General features: G+C 39.1%; 1 protein-coding gene across 1 annotated transcript; it reads right to left on the reverse strand.

The window, feature by feature from the left end:
* Nucleotides 1–1,989: 1,989 nt before the first annotated feature.
* Nucleotides 1,990–22,479, reverse strand: Eif2s1 (eukaryotic translation initiation factor 2 subunit alpha). The gene is made up of 8 exons (XM_050158451.1): nucleotides 22,320–22,479; nucleotides 17,324–17,565; nucleotides 12,497–12,576; nucleotides 9,863–10,014; nucleotides 8,231–8,337; nucleotides 6,663–6,760; nucleotides 4,518–4,661; nucleotides 1,990–2,506 (listed from the first exon to the last, which is right to left on the reverse strand). Exons 2-8 carry the CDS (start codon nucleotides 17,562–17,564, stop codon nucleotides 2,381–2,383), a joined length of 948 nt encoding a protein of 315 aa, XP_050014408.1. The 5' UTR covers nucleotide 17,565; nucleotides 22,320–22,479; the 3' UTR covers nucleotides 1,990–2,380.
* Nucleotides 22,480–22,488: the final 9 nt, after the last annotated feature.

Consider the following 22,488-nt stretch of genomic DNA (forward strand, 5'->3'; position numbering starts at 1 on the left):
AGCATTGTTAATGAGAAGGCTTTGGTGGGAAAACCAAGACGTGGTAAGTTGTTCTATTCGTTGTCCATTCTGCTGTCTTCCATGGCTGAGTATTCTGGACCTCATGGATCTCAGTTCTCACCACAATGTTAGTGAAGGACTGATCTTTACTCTGGCTAGGGCCACCATTTACACAACTGTGTTCATCAAGAAAGTCTAGATGGGATAAAAATCATCATAGAACCCCAGCTATTTTTAATTTTTGGTTTTGAGACAGGGTTTCTCTGTGTAGCCTGTGTGTTCTAGAACTGCTCTGTAGACCAGGCTGATCTAGATGCTACCATGTCTGGCTTCAACTTTTTTTTTTAATATAAAGATATTTCAGTAAACAATTACCAGGAAAAGGGCACTTGTTATATTTGATAATGCATTTTTTTTTTCTTTTCTGATAATGGGGACTGATCCCATGCTAGGCACAGACTAGGCTAACAACTATATTCTTAAATCCTTAGAGCAGTTGCCCAAACTGGTCTCTAACTTGTAGTGTTCCTGTGTTTCTGGAACAGCTGGGGTTATAGTTGTTACTGCAGCTTTGATAATATACCTCCATGCTTTGCTTTGTAAGCTTGAATTTTTTTTTTTTTTTGAAATAGGGTGTCAGTCACTATGTAGTCTTAGATGGCTTGTAACTTGATATACAAACCAGTTAGGCCTTCAACTCAAATCTGCCTGCTAGGATTAGGATTAAAAGTGTACACTACCATACCTAGTCCTAAACTTGTTTCTTGATGCTTTTAGACCAGTGGTTCTCAACCTGTGGGTTGCGATCCTTTTGAGGGTTGAATGACCTTTTCACAGGGGTTGCCTAAGACCATCAAAAACCAGAGATATTTTCAATAAGATTCATAACAGTAGCAAAATTACAGTTATGAAGTAGCAATGAAAATAATAACAATCAGCAACATGGCATGCCAACTGGCGAGCACTATTCCTTAGAAATGGGTCATCTGAGGTTAGACCATTAGATTAAAAAGCTAAGACTACTATGCTAAACAAAAAACTCTCCTAAGTGGCAAAGTATCCCCCCAACACTAATTTCCAATCCTCTTGAGACACAGGGCTAGCAATGGTTGCCAAGGCTGATCAACAATTCTGGGTTCAAGGAATCTTTCCACCTCAGCCTTCCAAGTACTAGAGGATATGCTACCATGCCCAACTCTAGAACCCTTACTACTCAATCCAGTACTAGACTGACTAGGCTTTTAAGTTTGCCTAAAGATAATAAATAGTACAAGTATCCTAACACAAGCATGCCAAACTAATTTCCTACATTTTGACGACAGTAGCCGTAGCTTCTTATGTGTTACTAGTCTGTGAAGGTAAAAAAGGAGCATTAAAAAATTTCATAACAGTAGCAAAATTATAGTTATGAAGTAGCAACGAAAATAGTAACAACCAGCAACATGGCATGTCGACTGGCGAGCGAGCACTATGCCTTGGAAATGGGTCTTCTGAGGTTAGACCATAAGATTAAAAAGCTAATAGACTACTATGCTAAACAAAGAAAAAACTCTTATATATAAAACACAACTAAAGATCTAAGTAGTACCTACCAGATAAAGAGGAAACGTCCCCTTCAGTTGGGCGATGCTGTTCAGAGTAACCACATCAAAGCAGCAGAGCCTTATAAAGACCCTTAGATTTATAACTTTAAGGGACATAGTTTAGTATACACCAAAGGGACTGATGACTTCTCTTATCCAAGTTGTCACTGGTCTCAAACAGGTTAACAGGCACATAATTCTTTAATTAAATTTCAAGGTTTTTCTCCACTTGGGATCAAATTCACTACAGTTAAATTTACAGTGGCTTCCCCACACCTTCCTTCTGAAAGTCTGTTACTGTGAAGGTCACTTCATTACTTACCGTTTACTTCTCACATAGGAAGAGAATTAGGATCTGAACATTCAGACTAGTTTTAACTGGTGACAAGAAGGAAGAAGCCTAAAGTTAAATATCCCAGAAATTTATTTGATGTTGGCTTGAATACATTTTATATAGGAAGGCTGGGACTGTTTGTGTTGGGTGCCCCTGGTAAATCTCATGGAGGCACTGAATCCAGAGACATCAGAAATGGAAACCGAAAGCCCAATTTTAGGGCTGCTCTTTAAGATTTGCCTCTGGTCAAATCAAGCCACTCCCTTAAAAAATGCTTGAGGTGTTAGCGCTTCTTTGTGGCCGACTCAGGAGGGCGGTTAGATTCTGGTTTGTTGAACACTTGAATACTTGGAAATAAAAAATATTCAGCTTCTAAGTTTTCAATACTGGAAAACTTTCAAGTCTAGGGTTTCCAGCCAGGAAGGGCAGCTTCATATTCCTTAAATCACTGTTTCCCACAAGGCTAATCTTCAGCTTTGGCTTCCATTTCTTCTGCGTCATCATCTCCATCTACCTCTGCATTTTCTCTCTCAAGCCGTTCCAGCTGCCTTGCAAGCTCAGTCTCATCTGTATCTGTGACCACTTTAGGCTGTGGAAGAGACATAAATTCAAAATGAATTGAACGGCAGAGCAGATTGGATTTCAATAGTATTACTGGCCAGTGTTTAAAATATAACTTAAGTACTTTCATTTCTAATAATTCAGTCATACTCGTGCTGACTTGCCTCCGAATAAGTTCTATTAGCTAAAAATTAAAACAAAAGGCTGGGCGATGGTGGCGCATGCCTTTAATCCCAGCACTCGGGAGGCAGAGGCAGGCGGATCTCTGTGAGTTCGAGACCAGACTGGTATACAGAGCTAGTTCCAGGACAGGCTCCAAAGCCACAGAGAAACCTGGTCTCGAAAAACCAAAAAAAAAAAAAAAAAAAAAAAAAAAAAAAAGAGAGACAAGACAGTACAGGCAAATAGTGCACACTACGGTGGAACAATACTTTCTGCCATTTTATTTTTTAAAAAATATTTATTTATTTATTTATTTAGTATACAATATTCTGTCTGTATGCCTGAAGGCCAGAGAGGGCGCCAGACCTCCTTACAGATGGTTGTGAGCCACCATGTTGTTGCTGGGAATTCAACTCAGGACCTTTGGAAGAGCAGACAATGCTCTTATCCACTGAGCCATCTCTCCAGCCCCCTTTCTGCCATTTTAATAAGCTTAACTGAAAACATGAATTCAGTGATCACAAAGACCACCAATGTCTTGCTTTAAAAAAAAAAAAAGGTTATTCTGGTTTCAAGATAAACTATGCTTCCTCAGAGAATGAATTGTTCTATACACACAGACATACAGTATATGGAAATTAGGTTCTGTTTATATAGTGATGAGGGAGAGATAGATTATTGTTTGAGACAGGGCCTCCTTATGTAGACAAGGCAGCCCTACTGCCTTTGCCTCCCAGTGCTGAAATTAGATTGGTGTCACTGCCTAGCAATTTTTCTATTATCTATTTTTCTCCTTGAGGGGAAAAACCCTAACACCACTGGCCCAAATGTCTATCCCAAATATGACAGCCTAGTGCTAATAGTTCTTATTACCAAACAACTCCCTCTTTTAGGAATACTATCTACCAATGGTTACTTTATACTTAGTATCTAACTAGGCAGGTAGCCTTGATATGCAACAAGACTGTCTCACTGTAGGCAATCATCCTGGCCTCTGTTTCCCAAGCACTGAGATTACAGGCATGGGCCGTCATATTCAATTCATCTGAAACAATATTCTATTTATGAGTGTGGGAATGCGTGCCACGGTGTGCTTTTGAAGTTGAGAAGACAACTTTTGGGAGTAAGTTTTCTCCTTCTAACATACCAGTCCTGGAGACCAAATTTGGGTCATCAGGCTTGGCAGCAAGAGCCTTTTACCTACTGAGCCATATTGCTGGCCCATATCTGAAATTTGAAAAAGCACTAATAGGCTGAAAAGGAAGCTAAGTAGATGAAGTGCCTCCTGCACAAGTATGAGGGCTGGAGTTCAAACCCTAGCAGCTCCACAGAAAGCTGGACACAATGCTAAGGATCAGTAACCTGAAGCTAGGAGTGAAGACAGGTGGCTCTTGAGCTTCAGGTTCAGTGAGTCTTAACAAAAAAAGACAAGAAGAGGAAGGGCTGGAGAGATGGCTCAGAGGTTAAGAGCACTGGCTCCTCTTCCAGAGGATCCAGGTTCAAATTCCAGCATCCACATGGCAGCTCACAACTGTCTTTAACTCCAGTACCAGGGGATCTGACACCTTAACACCAATGCACATGAAATAAAGTTAAATAATATATATATAAAAAGATAGAGGATATCTGACGCTGACCTCTGGCCTTTATATGTGCACCCATGGGTCAGCATACTGGGGCATACACACTAAAAAGAAAATTAAATAGGTCAAGGCTAGATTCAACTACAGGGAGCTGGAGACAAGCCTGGACTACATGGGATCCTGTATGAAAAGCAAAACAAACAAAAAACAAAACAAAACCTCCAAACAACAACAAAAACCAAATAAACCACAAAAATATTAAGAACAAAGGAAAAAACAAGATGCAGATCTCACCTTCATTTGAACATTAAACACGCCTCTCTTCTCCTCAATCTTCTCTTTGATGACTGCCATAGCCTGATTGAGAACAGAGAGGCCTTCTGTTCTCTCTAGTGTCGTCGTCGTCATCACATACCTGGGTGGAGCTATCAGGTTAATCTACAGGAGAAAAACAGAAATAAAGCTATGAATATGCTTATCCAGAATATTCAAAAATTGTTTTATTAATTTGCTGCATGAAGGTATCAGCTCAATTTGCCCCCAGTTTTAAAGATCAGTTTATTAATACAGTCTCTTAGTTTCTTTTTTTTTAAGGTTTTTTTTTTTTTTTTGGTTTTTCGAGACAGGGTTTCTCTGTATGTAGCTTTGGTGCCTGTCCTGGAACTAGCTCTTGTAGACCAGGCTGGCCTCGAACTCCCAGAGATCCTCCTGCCTCTGCCTCCCAAGTGCTGGGATTAAAGGCGTGCGCCGCCACCACCACCCAGCCAGTCTCTTAGTTTCTCAACAAGTTGATAAAAGAAAACACTCTAACAATTGCAATTTATGAGAGGAAGGGCTTATTTTAGCCCTCAATTCAAGGCATAGTCCATCATGGTGGAAAGTCAAGGCAGTGGGAATCTGAAGCAGTTAGTCATGCTATGTCTGAATTAAAAGGACAGAAATGAATGCATGCATCCAGTTATTTAGAACCCTCTCCATTTACACAGCCGATGATTCCGTTCGGAGAAAGGTGTCATCCACAGTGGTTGGGTCAGTGTACTGTAACATAATTAAGACAATCTTGCACAGACTGACCAATCGAATTCTAAATCTGTCAAGCTGTAAACTAATACCAACAACAGCAAGAGATCATTGACACAATGATCTAATCCAGTTCATATAAATAGTCCATTGCAATATGGAATATGAAGAATTAAAACTGTTGGGTGTTTGTCATCTAACTAATGGGTAACTGGAGTTGGAAGGATTGTTCAGTGGTTAAGAACATATGTTACTCTTGCAAAAGATCCCAGTTTGGTTCTTAGCATTCACACACTGACTCGCAACCATCTGTAACTTCAGATTTTCTAGAAGATCTGATGCCCTCTTCTGGTCTTTGTGGGCATCAGGCATGGACATGGTACTGTCCTGCAGGCATAAAGTAAAAATATTTTCTCCCCATTTTTCCTTTCTCTTTTTACAGGATTTCTCGTGCAACAGCCCTAGCTGTCTTGAACTAGCTCTGTAGACCAGCCTGGCTTCAAACTCAGAGATCTGCCTGCTCTCAAGTGCTGGGATTAAAGGCGTGTGCCACCACTATCTGGCTCTCTCCCTTCAAGACAAAGTCTCACACTCTGTAGACCAGGCTGGCCTTGAATTTAGAGATCTGTTTGCCTCTGCCACCCAAGTACTGGAATTAAAGGTATGTACCGCCAGCGTCAGGCAATAAATAAATCTAAAAAAAGAAAAAAAAAAAAAGAAAGAAAGAAAGAAAAAGCAAACAGCTAACCACTCCACACTGATGAAATCCTTCTAAGAAATCCCAAGTAATGATTATCCAGTTAGGCAAACATCATCAAAATTGAATGACTGATGCTGAAAAAATGTTACCCTCCTGAAGGTGCTGTGCATAAACTCCTTACTGTAAAGATTTAATATTGCTGGCTCACTCACTATAGGAGCCCTTCCCCATTTTGTAGTACTAACAAAAAGCCACACCTGTAACAACTGCCCAGAAATATCATGAAAAGACTATACCACTTGAGAGGGAGAAAAAAAAAGACATGACATGTTTTTGTAATTTATTTATTTACTTTGAAATTATGTGTCTCTGTTTACCATGTGTATGCCACATGGTACCAGAGGTGTCATATCCACTAGGGCCGGAACACAAATCAGATCTTCTGCAAGAGCAGTAGCTCTTAACCTGAAGTAGCTCTCAATCCCCACGATACTTTTCTTTAAGGTATGGGGAATTAAACTCTGGGCACTGAATATGCCAGGCAAGGACTTTACCACTGAGCTATAATTTCCTATCCAACATGATCAGCTTTAAAAAAATAAAAAAAAGACAGGAAAAAAAAAGACTGGATATAACTTAGTGGCCCTGGGTTCAACTGCCAGCACACAGGTCAACTGCAAGGTTCTAAAGAGCAGGGTGAGAGAAAATGCATAACTTACCTTGATGGGCATGGTTTCTGTAGAACAATTCAAACCTGCTCTCAGGGCTTCTTTTACTGCATCAATTCCTTCATAACCATAGCAAGCTACTTCAATATCTAAAATTACAAAAATTCAAAAGCTGGCACCAGAAGTGACAATAAGGAAAGATAAAAGAATCAGAGAGTTGAAGTTATATCGTATAAACACAACATTAACCTCAATTAGAAATGTATTTTCACTGCTGAAAATATCTGACTGTGGTTAGGTATGTGGTCATATCCCTGTGATCTCAACATAGAGAATCTGAGGAAGGAGGATTTTACAAAGGACAATAATTTTCTGTTTTTTGAGACAGGGTTTCTCTGAGAAACAGTCCTAGCCATCCTGGAACCTACTCTGTAGACCAGGCTGACTTTGAAATCAGAGACGTGCCTGTCTCTGACTCTGGGATTAAAGGCGTCACCACTGCCTGGCAAGACAAAGATATTTATCAAACACCGAGACAACAAAATATCTAGAGCTATTTAGAAACCGTACCCCACTTGGCCCAGCAATCCTTTTTACTTTATTACACTTGTGTATCTTGTGTGTACAGGGGCACACACGAGCATGTGGGTGTCAAAGAGGACAACATGTGGGAGGGGCTCTTTCCACTCCATAGGTCCTGGGTTTGAACACAGGTTGTCAGGCTGGTTGGCAAGTAGCTTTACTTGCTGTGTCATCTTGTCAACCTGAGCCAGCAAATCTTTTACAACATCTGAATAGATGGATAAGTACTTATTTTTACAACTGTGTGAAATTAATGCATTTTTACTAGGGGCTGAACCCAGGCCTTCATGGATGCTAAGAATGTGGTCCATTCTTATATATCAGTGGTTCTTAACCTTCCTCACCCTGCAATCCTTTAATAAATTCCACATGTTGTTGTGGCTCCCAACCATAAAATTTTGTTACTACTTCATAACTGCAATTTTTCTGCTGTTATGAACCATAAACATCTGATATGCAGGATATTCAACCCCCCAAATGGGTCAAGACCCACAGGTTGAGAATCACTGCATGATCTTGTAAAGTAGCCACAAAGGAAGAATGTCTGAAAATATCCAGATGATTGACACAGGGTCAATACAGAGGCATAGAGAGATACCACTGTCCTGCTGAAATATTTTAAATTGTATACCAGTGCAAAATGTAATTCTTTATGTTAAAGGGCTAAATTAAGGTCATCTGAGCTTCCATGACTATTTTCATTTGTGCCGATATATTTTATGCTATTGTAGAAGTAATTTCTTGGGTTAGGTATGAGACTGTGGTGGAATACTTCCCCAGCATGTATGAAGTCCTGGTTTGATTCTAAGAGCCAAAACAAAAGCCCAAAGCCATCAAAAAACAAACACCCCGACCCCTGGAAAAACAAACAAAACCCCACTAAACTCAAACCAAATAAAATGTTAAAACTATTGTTACAAAAGAAAAACATTTAGAAAAATCTATACTTGTTGATCCAGCAACAAGTACTTTGGTTAAGTCTCACTACTTATCAGCTTGTTTAGGCACACACAATAAAGTCATTTAGAAGCCACTACCTGCTCGAATTTTGACAGCTTGTGGGGTCAAACGTCTATTAATATTGTTAATGAGTACTTCTCGTTCATTTTCATCCAAATCTAAACTATCCAGGATAGATGGGTCTCTGAAAAAAACAGAAAGACAAACAAGAAATGTCAAGGTAATATTACTGATAACTGAAACTGAACACATGACGGCAGAATAACACAAATAATAAGCAAGAATTTCAGCATGGAAGTTGAACTCTTGGTTTTGCACAGTTTTAACTATGTGTTAGTTTCTCTTTCAAAATGTGTAAATTGAGGTGGAAGTGTCTCACAGAACTGCTATATTAAATGAAGCAATGTAAGTACTTACTATATGGCACAGAAAACACTCAACTGATTTTCAAAACAAAAACTGGGCTAATATAAACAATTTAAAACCTTTTAATACGAATCCGACATTCTATTATAATTAACTTACGCATTTTCAAGTAATTATCACTCTATTTCAAGGACTTAGAATCCAGCTTAGAAAGAACAAACATTTGGGCAGCAGGACAGGAAGGAATTAGTGCAGTTAGTGGGGTTAGAGACCAGTATGTCATCTGATCCTCCCAAGTGTCCAAGACCTGGATCAGGGAAGGGTTTAGCTAAACTAACACTGGCATGTTAACTGAACAAATGGGAAAGAGAAAGAATAACTTTTTAAAAGAGATCCAGGCAGTGGTGGTGCATGCCTTTAATCCCCCTGCCCAAGGGTAGCTAAAAGAATAGTAGACACTAACAAGCAGAAGCAAAATGTTACAAAAAGTTATAATATGCAAAAAGGACTAACATGAGCAAGGATCCAAGCTAATGACATGGGGTTTCAATGAAAAGAGATAGAAGCTGCATGAAGGACTTTTCCTTTAGCCTGCACAAAATAACAAGACATATTGACAGAGATATCTACACTGTCATACAATGACAAAGACAAACACAGTCTGACATTTACAATCAATAAAGACACAAAGCTGTTGACTTCATCAACAAGCAGGAGCATGCAAATCAATTATGGCAAAAAGAAAGAAAATCTGACGAATACCAAATGATGGTGTAGAGGAAGGAAAACAGCAGTATCTATCTACAGATGCTAGGGGAATATAAACTACAGAACTAACACGGAGTGTAATTTGGCAAAGCTCTACTACTGGCAAGAAAGTTATCGAAAATGACATCTCACAGAGTTTCCATGTCAGATAACAAAGTCAGGAAAGGAAACATTATAGACAGAGAGAAAAACAGGTTTGTAAACAGAGCCAAATATATGGTGAAAGAACAAAATGTATGAACTATAGGTTTTTAAAGGCAAAACAAATCTAGTGAAAAAGGTCTATTGTGAGGCCACATGGAAGGTAAGTTAATGTGATAGAACAAAGGGTCCAAGCATCTGCAAGAAGCAAGAGGCTGTACTATTTTGGATAAGATGCCCACATTGGTTCTGAAATCATCCAATGACATGAAATTTACAAAGAAGTGTGAGATGAAACCAAGTAAATATGGCATATGAAAACTATATATATTTGACCACATCACACTGAAATATTTTCACAGCTAAATTTGACAAGGACCTGTGGGTGCTAGGTAATCAGGAAAGACATAGAGGCAGAATCAAGGTTTTCTTACGAGACTGCATGCTTAAAGGCATCATAAGCACCATATCCAGGCTTCTTGTACTTGTCATCAAAGACCCAGGCAGTCCTCTGGAACAGGCTTTCCAGCTGCTCATCCTTGGTATATTCTAATACCTCAGCAACATGGCGAAGAATGCTATAAACCTAGACACACAATGAAAAACTCAGTAATTTGAAAATCAGAGAGCTACAAAGAAGAGGCATTGTCATACCTTAGTAGATGTAATTACTTCAATAATTCCTGAAAGTAACACCTATAACTCCAAGTTCTTTCTCCATAAAGAAATATTTACTACTTCATAATAATTAGCTGAAGTGGGTATAATAAGAAGTATGATACAATTTGGGGTATTCAAACAAATTAACATCTTTGGATTTGTTTAACTTGCAATAAGGCACTTAGTATCTTTCATTGCCAAGAGAACTCCTGCACAGATCAAGTATATACAAAACTATACTATTTTAAGGAGAAAACTGTTGAGTGCATAGAATTGAGATTTTAATATTTTGTTTGCTATTATAATTTAATAATTATCCTTCCATTTACTTACCCAGCAAACTCCCTGAAAAATACAAATTCAGAGAAAAATATCTAGAAGTTATTTCATGAGCTAGTAAGATGGCTCAGTGAATGGATAAAGGTGCTTACTGTTAGGAGGGATGACCCGAGTACAATCCTTAACCCACATGGTAGGAGGAGACTTGGTCCCCACAAGTGTCCTCTAACCTCTACCACACATACACAAACACCAAAACAAAACAAATGTAACAAAAAAACTGTTTCATATTTTACATGAAAAGTGACTAAGAAAGGGTCCTAAACTTGTTGTTTCATTTTATCAGCCCGGGAACATACTCATTTAGGCTGTTGTTTTATGAGATTTAGGCTTCCTATATTTATATTGCAGAGTAAGCTGAAGCAAAAACTTCTGTCTTAGCTTCCCATGAAGGAAGGAAGGGCTATAGGTACACGTCACTGTACAAGGCAAGTAATGTGACAGTGTCCTGGAGAGAACAGTGATGGAGGAAGGTCATTGAGCAATAAAGAAACTGCTTGGTTGGCCCTGATAGGTTAAAGCATAGGTGGGAGGAGTAAACAGAATAGGGTGCTGGGCGGAAGAGGAAGTGAGGTCAGACTCTGCTCTACTCCCGGGGAGAGACTCGACAGCTCTGCTCTCTGGAGCAGAGACGCCAGGCTCCGCTCTCCCAGACAGCTCCGACCCAGGATGGACGTAGGCTAGAATCTTCCTGGTAAGCACACCTTGGGGTGCTTACACAGATTATTAGAAATGGGCTAGTCCAGGTGCGAGAGTTAGCCGAGAAGAGGCTGGATATAATGGGCAAGCAGTGTTTAAATGAATACAGTTTATGTGTTGTTATTTCGGGCATAAGCTAGCCAGGCAGCTGGGATGCTGGGGACGCAGCCCCGCTGCTCTTATTTCAACAGAACAGAAATATGCAAGTTTCCCAGAGCAATGCACAAGACAACAGGACCACAGTAACACCTTTAGTTCTTTGACAGTGTAAAGACTCAAACCCAGGGCCTTCTCCATCCTAGGTAAATGCTCTTGCTTCTCAACTACAATCCTAGTCTCTCTTTTTGAGACAGGGTGGTCCTGCATAGTCAAATTGATCATAAACTCCTATGCTGATAACAAGTGTTGGGAATAAAAGCATGTACCACCATGCCTGACTTTAAATTCTGCATTTCTAATATGTAGCCAACTAATGCTAAAGGGGTTAGTTCTGAATAAGTTTTAATGAAAAGAGCTTTTACTTTTTTTAAAAAAAAAAAATACACTTATTTCACATGCTTCAGATGTATAAACACTTAAAACAGAAAGGAGAGATTTGGATCATGGTCTGCTGGACCTGGGATCATTATTATTTGCTTTACTGGTTTTCTTAGATTCTTTTCTGTTGCTGGGATAAAATATCCTAACAAAGGCAATATACATGAAAAAGGGTTTATTTGGCTTAAAATACTAGGTTACACTTCAGACAGGGAAGTCAGAGGCAGAAGTCTGAGAAAATTGGTCACATCAGCAGTCAACAGTAGAGAGCATGAATCAATGCATACAGGCTAGTGCTTAGCTTGATCCATCTACTTCATATAGCCAGAATCCCCTGGTCAGGAAATGGCCCCATTCACAAATAAGACAAATCTTCTCACATGAATTAACCTTAACCAAGACCATCCCTTAGAGGTGCACCTGGAGACCTGCTTTCCAGGTGTTAAACTATCATATTGGATTAACCAAAATTAAAAAAAAATATTTTTATTTCAACATTTTCTTAATATTTTATTTTGAGGATAGGAATACACACAGCAGAAAAGAACAAAACACTAATAAAAGGCAAAGCCACCAGTAACATCATTAAAAACAGAGAATGAGGGGCTGGAAGACTGCTCGGGTAGCAGGTGTACTACTGGTCTTGCAGAAGACCTAGGTTCAGTTCCCAGCTGCCACACAGTGACTCAAAATCATCTATGAATGAAGTTCCAGAGGATCTGATGCCCCCTTCTGACCTGGAGAACCACACATAGCCAGAGTGCACACACATACATGCAGGCAAAACCCTCATACATTAAATAAATAAACCTTAACAAAGAGAATCAACTCACGGTTTTGGATTTTGTGAATTTGTCTTCACATTTGATTGCTTCCTCTGGAGAAACTCTTCTTTTTGACAAATCAATATATCCTGTATGAAAATATTTAAAAGTAAGTTTTATTTGTTGAAGTATAAGCATTTGATTAGAAACAAGTTTATAAGCAAACTAAGTATCGGATTGAGAAGCTTATAATAATCCCTACTAAAATTATATTGACACAGGACTGCTATAAGATGAGAAATTTAGAACAAGATAGTTATATATTCTTTATTATTTTGGAAAGAATTAATAATTTTCAACTTAATTGAAAGTTACTTAAATGCCTCTTCTTAAGCATATAGACAGTTGAGAATTGGTATGATTTGATTAAGAGGCTACTGTCAAATCAGGTGCAGTGACATATGCCTGTTAATTCTAAAACTGAGGTGGTGCAGGGAGAAGGGAGAAGGTTTAAAGCCAAGTCAGCACAAGAAACCCTGCCTCAAAACCACACTAAAGAAACCAGAGAGGTGATCTTCAATAAAAATAACATTGCCATCTTCTGTGTGATCTTTATATTCCGATGGCAGGACCAAAAGCACCCTTAAAATCCGTAAATCAATCTGCATAACAGATTCTCTTTCCCAGAGATCCTGGCCCTTTAACCTGATGGAACTAGAACTCAAGAAAGATGACAGATTTTGTCAAATATCCAGACCACGGACACCCACAATCCTATGCCTGGTTAGAACAAGGTCATGAGACCACAATACAAAATCTACACACAAAATTTCTTTTACCGCTTAATTCTCTAACTGTATTTCCCAAAGAACTCAAGTTTTTATTTACACTGAAGGAGTCCAAATTACCAATTTTTCTTCTCACAGATTATTTTTTAATGTTTTAATCTGAGCAACTTTAGCAAAAAAGTTATCAAAATTTACTTTTATGCTTTCTTCTAAAAATACTAGTTTCAATTTTGATGTACATCTATGACTTTAGGTTCTTTTTTTACTATAGATTTTTTAAAGGAGCATTTATGAATCATGCTTCATATTTTTTAGCATATGGACAACCAATTTTCTCAGTATTATTATTTTTAAAATGACATATTTATTTTTATGTGCATTGGTGTTTTGCTTGCATATACATCTGTGTGAGGGTGTTGGATGCCCTGGAGGTAAAGCCACAGAAAGTTGTAAGCTGCCACGTGGGCGCTGGCAATCAAACCCAGGTCCTCCAAAAGAAAAGTCAGTGCTGAGCTATCTCTCCAGCTCCAGCATTATTTTTAAAAACACAATGTTTCTACCATTCAGTTGCTTTTTTAACATTGTTGACAACTGGGTATAAATAACAGTACACATAATTTTGAGTACTAAAATATATTGCTTGCTTTTGTTTTTAATAATAATAAAAAAGGTCTCACAATATAGTCCAGGTGGTCTTGATCTCACAGCCACCTGCCTGCCTCCACCTGATCATGCTTTACCACTCTCTACACATGGACACCCTACCTCCATTCTTCTCTGGTTGGGGTTCAAACCCAAAGCATTATATTCTTTCTAGGCAAGGCTCTTCCACTGACATATACTCCCAGACGCTCTCATTTTCTCTTTGATTTAAAAACCTAATCATTTTAGGTCTTTAATTTTTCTAACATAAACAACAATATTTATAAAATGTTATTTTATATATTTTATCCTCCCAATATAAAATAATGATTCAAACATTCACTACAATCAGAACATATGATTTCAACCTTCTTAAAATTTACTCAAAGCAAAAAAAAATTACTCAAAGCTCTATTATATATGGCCCAACTTATTATTTTAGTATGACATGCACATCTACATTTTTTGTAGATGTAGTTGATCAATGTTTGTAATGAATTCCTTTCTGATATGGCTCTTAAATTAACCAGTCAAAGGTTATCTAAACCTCTAACTACTTCACCGACTTTAAATTTTTATTTCACATCACTAATCTACTATTGAGCACATATACACTGATGGCTTTTGCAGGTGTTTTTTTTCTCTCTCTCTCTCCACTCTTTGGGGACCTGACACTCAGCTCCCAAAAACACAGAGGTAAGTGTAGCTCTCATCTATCAATAGCCCTTGGATGAGTCTTATTTTTATTTTCAGTGTTGTTTCAAGAATTACAATATATGTCCTGTTTATTGTCAGCATCATCCCAATGCATGTACAATATAAAAACCATACATATTAGCTGGGCGGTGGTGGCGCATGCCTTTAATCCTAGCACTCAGGAGGCAGAGGCAGGCAGATCTCTGTCAGTTCAAGGCTAGCCTGGTCTACAAGAACTAGTTCCAGGACAGGCTAAACAACAAAAACCTGTGGACAGCACCAGTCCCTATTTGCAGAGTCATGCGACACACAATGACACTTTGGTCACTGAAAAACTACCTACATGAAGGTAATCCTACAAGATTTAAGTAGTAAGAACACTATGATGTTTGTATCAATGACATCAATTAAAACTTGTCTCCGAACGTATTCCTCCTTGGGGCTTCTGTTATTTTGAGAACGGCCTTAGTAATAGTTCAGGCTGCCATTAAATTCAGGATACTTTGCTTCAGCTTCCTGGCTACTGGTAAAACAGGGTTGTGTCAATGTTTAAAAAGAGGGCAGGAGGGGCTGGAGAGATGGCTCAGAGGTTAAGAGCATTGCCTGCTCTTCCAAAGGTCCTGAGTTCAATTCCCAGCAACCACATGGTAGCTCACAACCATCTGTAATGGGGTCTGGTGCCCTTGTCTGGCCTGCAGGCATACACACAGACAGAATATTATATACATAATAATAATAATAATAAAAAGAGGGCGGGAGCAAGTATAATACAATAATATTTGAAAGGTGGCTGGATCTTATAGTTGGGAGGCCTGCCTGATCTACATAAGAAAGTTCCAGGCCAACCAGGGTAACACAGGGCAACTCAGTGAGATCCTATTAAAAAAATTATGTTACTATGCTATTTTGCTTAGAACTTAATGCCTATATGCTTGGCAAGTGTTCTACTACTAAACAACAATCCCAACCCACACATTTCTGTCTGAAGTGATATAAGACTACATATTTTATTAACATATTTATACCTATGATAAATGTAATTTAAGCATAGTAAAAAAATTTGTAAAACAGAACAATTTTAGTAATATGCTATAACAGAAGTATGTAAATTTATTCTTTCTTGAGATAATTACTAGTGTTTTGGAATTGTGGGTAACCAAAATAGTACAAATCAAAATTGCCAATAATACTATAGTTACTGTATTTTTTCCTCCCATATCTTTTCTTATGGTACCAGAGTTCAAACCCAGGATTTCTATTTCACGTTAGCTACTCTCAGTCGAGACAGGATCTTATTACACTGTCAAGTACTCTGAGTGTTACTGTCTTCTGATTAGCTGGGACCATAGGGACATACCAATGAATCTCAACTCAGAGATGTGCCGGCTCTGCCAAGCGCTGGCATTAAAGTCATGTGCCATCACCACCCAGCCCCTCCCTTGTTAAACCATTAGATTCCTAAAGATTGCCCCAAGCTGGCTAACGACTCATTCCCGAGACAAAACACCAAGGTCTAGCAGTTAAAATTCATTATTTGGCTAGCCATATCAACTCATCCTATCATAGACTTGCCCCCTTTTCTCTGTAAAAAACCACTCCTGCAGAAACACCTCCTGTATGTTTTTGTCCTATCTGGAGGTGGAAGTCCCGTCAACCCCTCAATAAATGTCCTTCATGCTGAGAACTTGTCTGGGTGTGTTCGTTCTGAGCTGACTTCTCTGGGGGGCCTCCCTTACAAATACTGATGAGTTAACTAGGTTTCTTTTTGGTTATAATGAGTTAATTACCAAAATCCTCATAAATCTTAAAAAGCTTCAAGTTATTTGGCCACAAAACTAACTCTAGAATGTACTTATTAGACTACTACTACTATTACAATAAAAGGTTTTTGCTTAGCTAGTTAATTGGTATCCTTTAAAATTTTTTTATTTAAAGCTTTAGACAAATGAGTCTTGTGGATACACAGATATGGGTATGTTTATATGTTTGCATGTGTGTATACCATGTATGTCACGTTAGTCAAGGCTATATCTCGGGCATGTTTATTCAGGAGTTTTCAGTTTGAATTTTGAGATAGGTCTCACTCGGTAAGTTCAGCTAGCTGGTCATGAATCCCCAGATTTTTTTTGATATGAAACACAGTGTATGCATTTTTTATTTTTGTCCTTATTTCCACATTTTCTAGAATTCAACTTCTTCATGTTCCACTATACAAAAATGCAACTTTTGCAAGCAGTATAAATATTTAAATGTAAAAGAAAATCACTGAGAAACCAAGCACAATGTTGCAAAGAAATTTACAAAGGTTCAGACATTAAAGAATAAACTAAAAGTAATAAATTCCACCCACAGAACATTGAAAGCTCATGATATATGTATGATAACTTTATCTAAAGGAAGTGAATTTTAGGATCATTTCGTAATGTTATAAGATGTAAAATATTTTAGTGATGATGAATATATGAATATAATAAAGAATTACCCAGATTTTTTTTATCACCCCAGGGTTGGGATTACCAGCCTGTGCCTCCAAACCTGGCTTTTCTGTCTGAGCTCTGGGGTTTTCCAGCTTGCATATCAAGCAAGCACTTAATCGACTGGCTATCTTTCCAACCCCCAAATGCTTCTTCAACAACTTTGTATGTAAAATAACTTTAGTAGTTTAACAACAGTATGTGTAAAAAATACATACTTTTAAATAAGTTTTTATACAGGCAACTTCTGTGGTTTTAGAATTTATATTTCTTAGCTATTTTTTTTTCTCACTTACCTTTTTCTTTATCCACTCTAATGACAACTACACATTCATTTCTGCCAATGCGGATCAGTTTGTTTATAGAACGGATACGTCTCCTGGATAATTCGCTAAGAAGAATCATGCCTTCAATGTTATTGTATTCCAACAAGCTGACATAAGCTCCCATTTCAGCAATGGATCTCACATTCACCATCACTACATCTTCCACCTCAGGGAATCTGTGTTGATAAAATCTACAACTTAGACCCGGCATTCTGCAATTAAAACAAATAAACAAATACATAAATAAAGGGTTGCGCTAGGGTAAAAATAATCAATTTTGTAGATCCCGACAACAAAGGAACACAACAACAGAAAATAGGCATTAGTCTCCTCATCTCCTTAAACGTCAGAAAATGGACAGATACCCAGGAACCAATCTTTGGCTTTCATTTGCTCCATAGTTTTGTAACGCTTAGGCGATCACTTTTAGAGGAACCATAAAAAATAATGACTATCTATAAAGTGCTGCGAGACCCAAGGATTAAAGGAATATATCGAGAGTAAAACACTATTTTAATATTACCACTTAAGTAGGGCATCGTGGTGCACACCTGTAATCCCAAAGCTCCGGAGGATGACAAGTTTGAAGACAGCCTGGGCTATATAGATAGATGTTATCTCCAAACAAAAACTCCAAAATATGGTATACCATCACCCAATATTTTAAGAACTATCAAGGAACAGGAAGGATCACTATAACACAATTTTAACATTCTTAAGTTACTCTTTCTCCAAGCTGGCTCAGATGGCAGATGCTACCACACAGCATGCAAAAGGAAAACTACTCCTTAACCAATATGGCAAATGTTACAGCCAATCCTTTTTGTGATGCTGTGGATGAGTTAAATTTCTATTTACACATGAAGCAAATCCTTTCTTACTTGCCACTCATGAGCTAGTCTATTATATTATCACTGTAGCCAAAATTACAGTATCACAACCCAAAAAATTTAGGGGCTAGAGAGATGGCCCATAAAATAAAAAATGACTTCATTTTCTTGCCTGGCCGTGTTGGCATACACCTTTAATCCCAGCACTTGAGTGGCAGAGGCAGGTGGAACACTGAGTTCAAGGCCAGCCTTGTCTACAGAATGAGTTCCAGGAGAACCTCTGCCTCTGAGAGGGGGGGAAAATTAATTTATTTCCCTTTAAAATAAATTTAATTCACAAGTAATTTAATTTAGCCATTGTAATTTCTAACTTGTATTATCCTCCAATAGTCTGAGACACTAGGGTCTTGCCTATGCTAGGGAAGTACTTCACCACCAAGCTCTACCCCAGTGCTATTTTTTTCGAGACAGGGTTTCTTTGTGGCTTTGGAGCCTGTCCTGGAACTAGCTCTTGTAGACCAGGCTGGTCTCGAACTCACAGTACTATTTTTATTTTGTTAACAAATATGCCTAATCTTGAGAAGTGCTTTATAAATCTCCACAATTCAAGTGTCTTTTAACCTCCATCTATGAAAGATACTTATAATTATTCTCTTTGATCCACCCAGTTTCCAGCACCATCTCTTTAGTGACCCATATGCTGAAAACTATCCCAGTTAGCACTACACTTTAAGAAGGAAGTCCCCAAGCTTTAATTGCAGCTGAGGACCTTTATGCTTTCCTATTAATCATAACCTACTTACTGTGTCAGGGCCCAGAAGACAGATAGTAAACAGCACCTAAAGGCCCAAGGAAATAATTGTGACATCTTAGTACCTCACTTTCTTGTTGACTGGGAATAAGGCGTAAGAATTAGACGCTCGGTTCGATATCTGACTTAAGAATTAGACGCTCAGTTATGTTTAGTGTCACATGACTTTAAGTCCAGCACCTGGAAGGCAGAGGTGGGCAGATGTCTGAGTTTGAGACTAGTTTGGTCTACAGAGTGAGTTCCAGGAGAGCCAGGGCTATCCAGAAAAACCCTGTTTAAAAAAACTCAGCCAGTCAACCTGCAACCAACTCTACACCCAGCATATGGAACAACAAAGTTCTATCCTAGTATGGTTTGAAAACTACTTCCTGACATGCACATATTTCTACTACCTACTCAGAAAAACGTGTGTAGGATTCACATCTGTTTCTACCAGGCAGGACTATTATTACACAATCTGCCTACTGCCTAGCTCTTTGAGTACCACTTTCTCTCTAGTTCTCCTCATTTGTAGATAAGGAGATGGAGGTGCAGGGTGAGCAACTAGCTCCTTTATATACTGATATGTAATGAAAGTCAAGATTTGAGCCTATTAAATTTTGAACCAGTCTGGGCTCTGAACATCTGGACACATAAAGAAATATCACCACTAGAAACATCTAATATGAACTTTAAAAACATATACCATGATTAGGCCAAACTATTAGGACAGAACCAACAGTAACCAACAGGAACATGTGGCAGACTCATTTCTGGAGCAGCTGAACAAAGCAGGGATTTAATAAACAAAAGAAATGCAACATTCAGCTAGAATTACTCATTTGGAAACAGTTTTTAAACAGTATTTCTCTTAAGAGTAGGAGTGCAAATGTTTTCAAATACTTGTATATAGAAAACTTGAAAATTAAACACTTTCAATAAATAAATCTGAAACAATGCTAGGAGATTTAACAGCTGTTCATCATATTTATTCAGCAAATTTCTCCAAAGGGGAAAGGTGATGCTTTGGCTTAATCTGCTGGTTAAAGCAACAGGGTAAGAGGACACAGGAGGGAGATACAGCTACTTCTTTAGAAGGCACAAATCCCCCACCCCAAGATATAGAGTAAATAAACACTGCTAATGGTATGTTACTTACAGCACAAAGAAGCAGCTCGAAACTACAAAGGAATTCTTTTCACATTGACTGACTTACTAAATCACTTTATAAAATGCTAGTAACTTTTTAAAAACAATTTTTAAAAAGTCCATACGTATTCTGTCAATGAAGCAGAAATCAATAGTTTATTCAGTCCTTTCCATGATTTCCAATGTATTCCTTTTCATTTTGCAGTTTAACTTGCTGAAACATTTGGTACTAAACAATACTGACACAAAACTTCTTCCCTAGGGAATTAAGTACTAGTGGGACAACAACTAGGAGGACTACAAGGTGCGATGAAAAAGCAGAGAACAGAAATATCAAATGACCTCAAGCTAAATACACTAAAAAAAAAACAAAACAAAACAAAAAAACCAGGAATCAAACGCCAAGATTTTTTCTTTTTTTTTTTGGTTTTTTGAGACAGGGTTCCTCTGTGTAACAATCCTGGCTCTCCTGGAACTAGAATTATAGACCAGGCTGGTCTTGAACTCACAAAGATCCACCTGTCGCTGGCATTAAAAAAGTGTGCCACCACGCTCAAAACCCAAGTCTTTTAACACTAAGTCTGGTGTGTTTTTTTTATCCACAAAGTCTCAATATATCACAATATGACAACATTGTTAAGTGTTTTCCCCTATTACTTTTGGACAGGGTTTCACAGTGTAGCTCTGGCTGGCCTCAAGCTCAAAGAGCAATGGTCTCTGCATTCTGAGTGCTGGTTTTAAAAGATGTGTGCACCACGACATCCCTCAAACTCAAAAGACCACTTCTACCTCTAGAGTAGCTGGGGTTATAGGCACACACCACCACACAGGCTGTTCTGTTGTTCTGAGTCAAAACAACATCAAAACATCAAAACAAACCCCTCACCTTTCAAAAGATATTATCCGCCGGGTGGTGGTGGCGCACGCCTTTAATCCCAGCACTCGGGAGGCAGAGGCAGGCGGATCTCTGTGAGTTCGAGACCAGCCTGGTCTACAAGAGCTAGTTCCAGGACAGGCTCCAAAACCACAGAGAAACCCTGTCTCGAAAAAACAAAAACAAACAAACAAACAAAAAAAAAGATATTATCCAAATTCGAAGCTAATTTCAAATACCTTATACTATCAGTATCGCGCCCCTGTTAAGAGTAGGTATACGACTTCTAGAACCAGTACATTGTCACGTCACCAGAGTGGATACAGGAAACAAACATTCCAAAGTGTACTGTGCTGGGAAAAGACTTGTTCTGCTCCAAAGTTTACCAGCACACCTACACCTTCTAAGAATCGGCCCCTGCCATCTGGCGTCATAAGCACTGAAAAGAGACACTAAAATTCCATGTAACTGACATTTTTGAGGGGCTGTCGACCTCCCCCCTCCTCCCCAACTTAATGAAGAGAAAAATCAAGGCTTCTCGGATGCGCCCTTTCTTCAAGAAATACTACTTTATTCCTAATGAAAACTGAAGCATACTTAATTTGGGGGTTCATTAAAGAGCCCCAAGTGTGTGAACACTTATCGTAAATTTTCCTTAATATTAGGCTTCCAGCTTCCATAATTAAACAGACCCTAGTTCTATTCTCGCAGTAGCCAAAGCAGGGCAAATGAACCCCCTAATGAACAGCATGCTTTTCAATCCCAGGGTTGACTTCACTCTACCGAAATGCACAGCAAAAGCGAAAACTTAATTATCTTCAACTTCAGGGGTCACATTATGGACTATCTTGGACCTGCTTTTTTTCCTTAAACACGATGGTCTACCCTATTGGCTCTCTGGCGAACACTTCAGTCTCCACCGAGTCAGAGGAAACTTTTGGTAGTCTACTGGGGGAGAGGGAAAGAAAAAAGCCCGGTAAAAGCAAAGCGCCCGATCTCCCGAGCCAGGGTGGGGTGTCGGGGCGTTCTCCGGAGGCCTCCCCACCACAAGGTGTCTTTTCTTGAAGGAGGCTCTAAGGATCCAGATGACCACGTTCCTTGACGGGGTTCCTCCGCCCGCAAAACAACGTTTCTGGCTCACAGGACCCAACACCCAAGGGGCGAGAAGACCCAGCGAACAAGCCGCGGGCGAGGGCGACGGCGTCCAGACACTTCCCGCGCAAGGACGGGAAGAGGGGCCCGGGGCCTAGCCTGGCTCGACCCCTCTGTCACTACACAGAACTAAAGTGGGTTCCTGGGGAAGCGGGTTGCGGGGCCAGTCACCTGAAGCGTATATGTGACTCCCGAACCGAGGTCCCACGCCGAGCTCCTTAATGGCAACGAGTAGACTCCGTACAGCAGGACCGGACGCCGAAACTCCTCAGCGTGCGTCTCGCTCAACCCAGCGCGCATGCGGGCTCACCTCTCACTGCGCAAGCGCCGACGGAAAAGG

This window comes from Alexandromys fortis, unplaced genomic scaffold (assembly GCF_014885135.2).
Source record: "Alexandromys fortis isolate MF-2015 unplaced genomic scaffold, M_Fortis_MF-2015_v1.1 scaffold_99, whole genome shotgun sequence".
Taxonomy (NCBI): domain Eukaryota; kingdom Metazoa; phylum Chordata; class Mammalia; order Rodentia; family Cricetidae; genus Alexandromys; species Alexandromys fortis.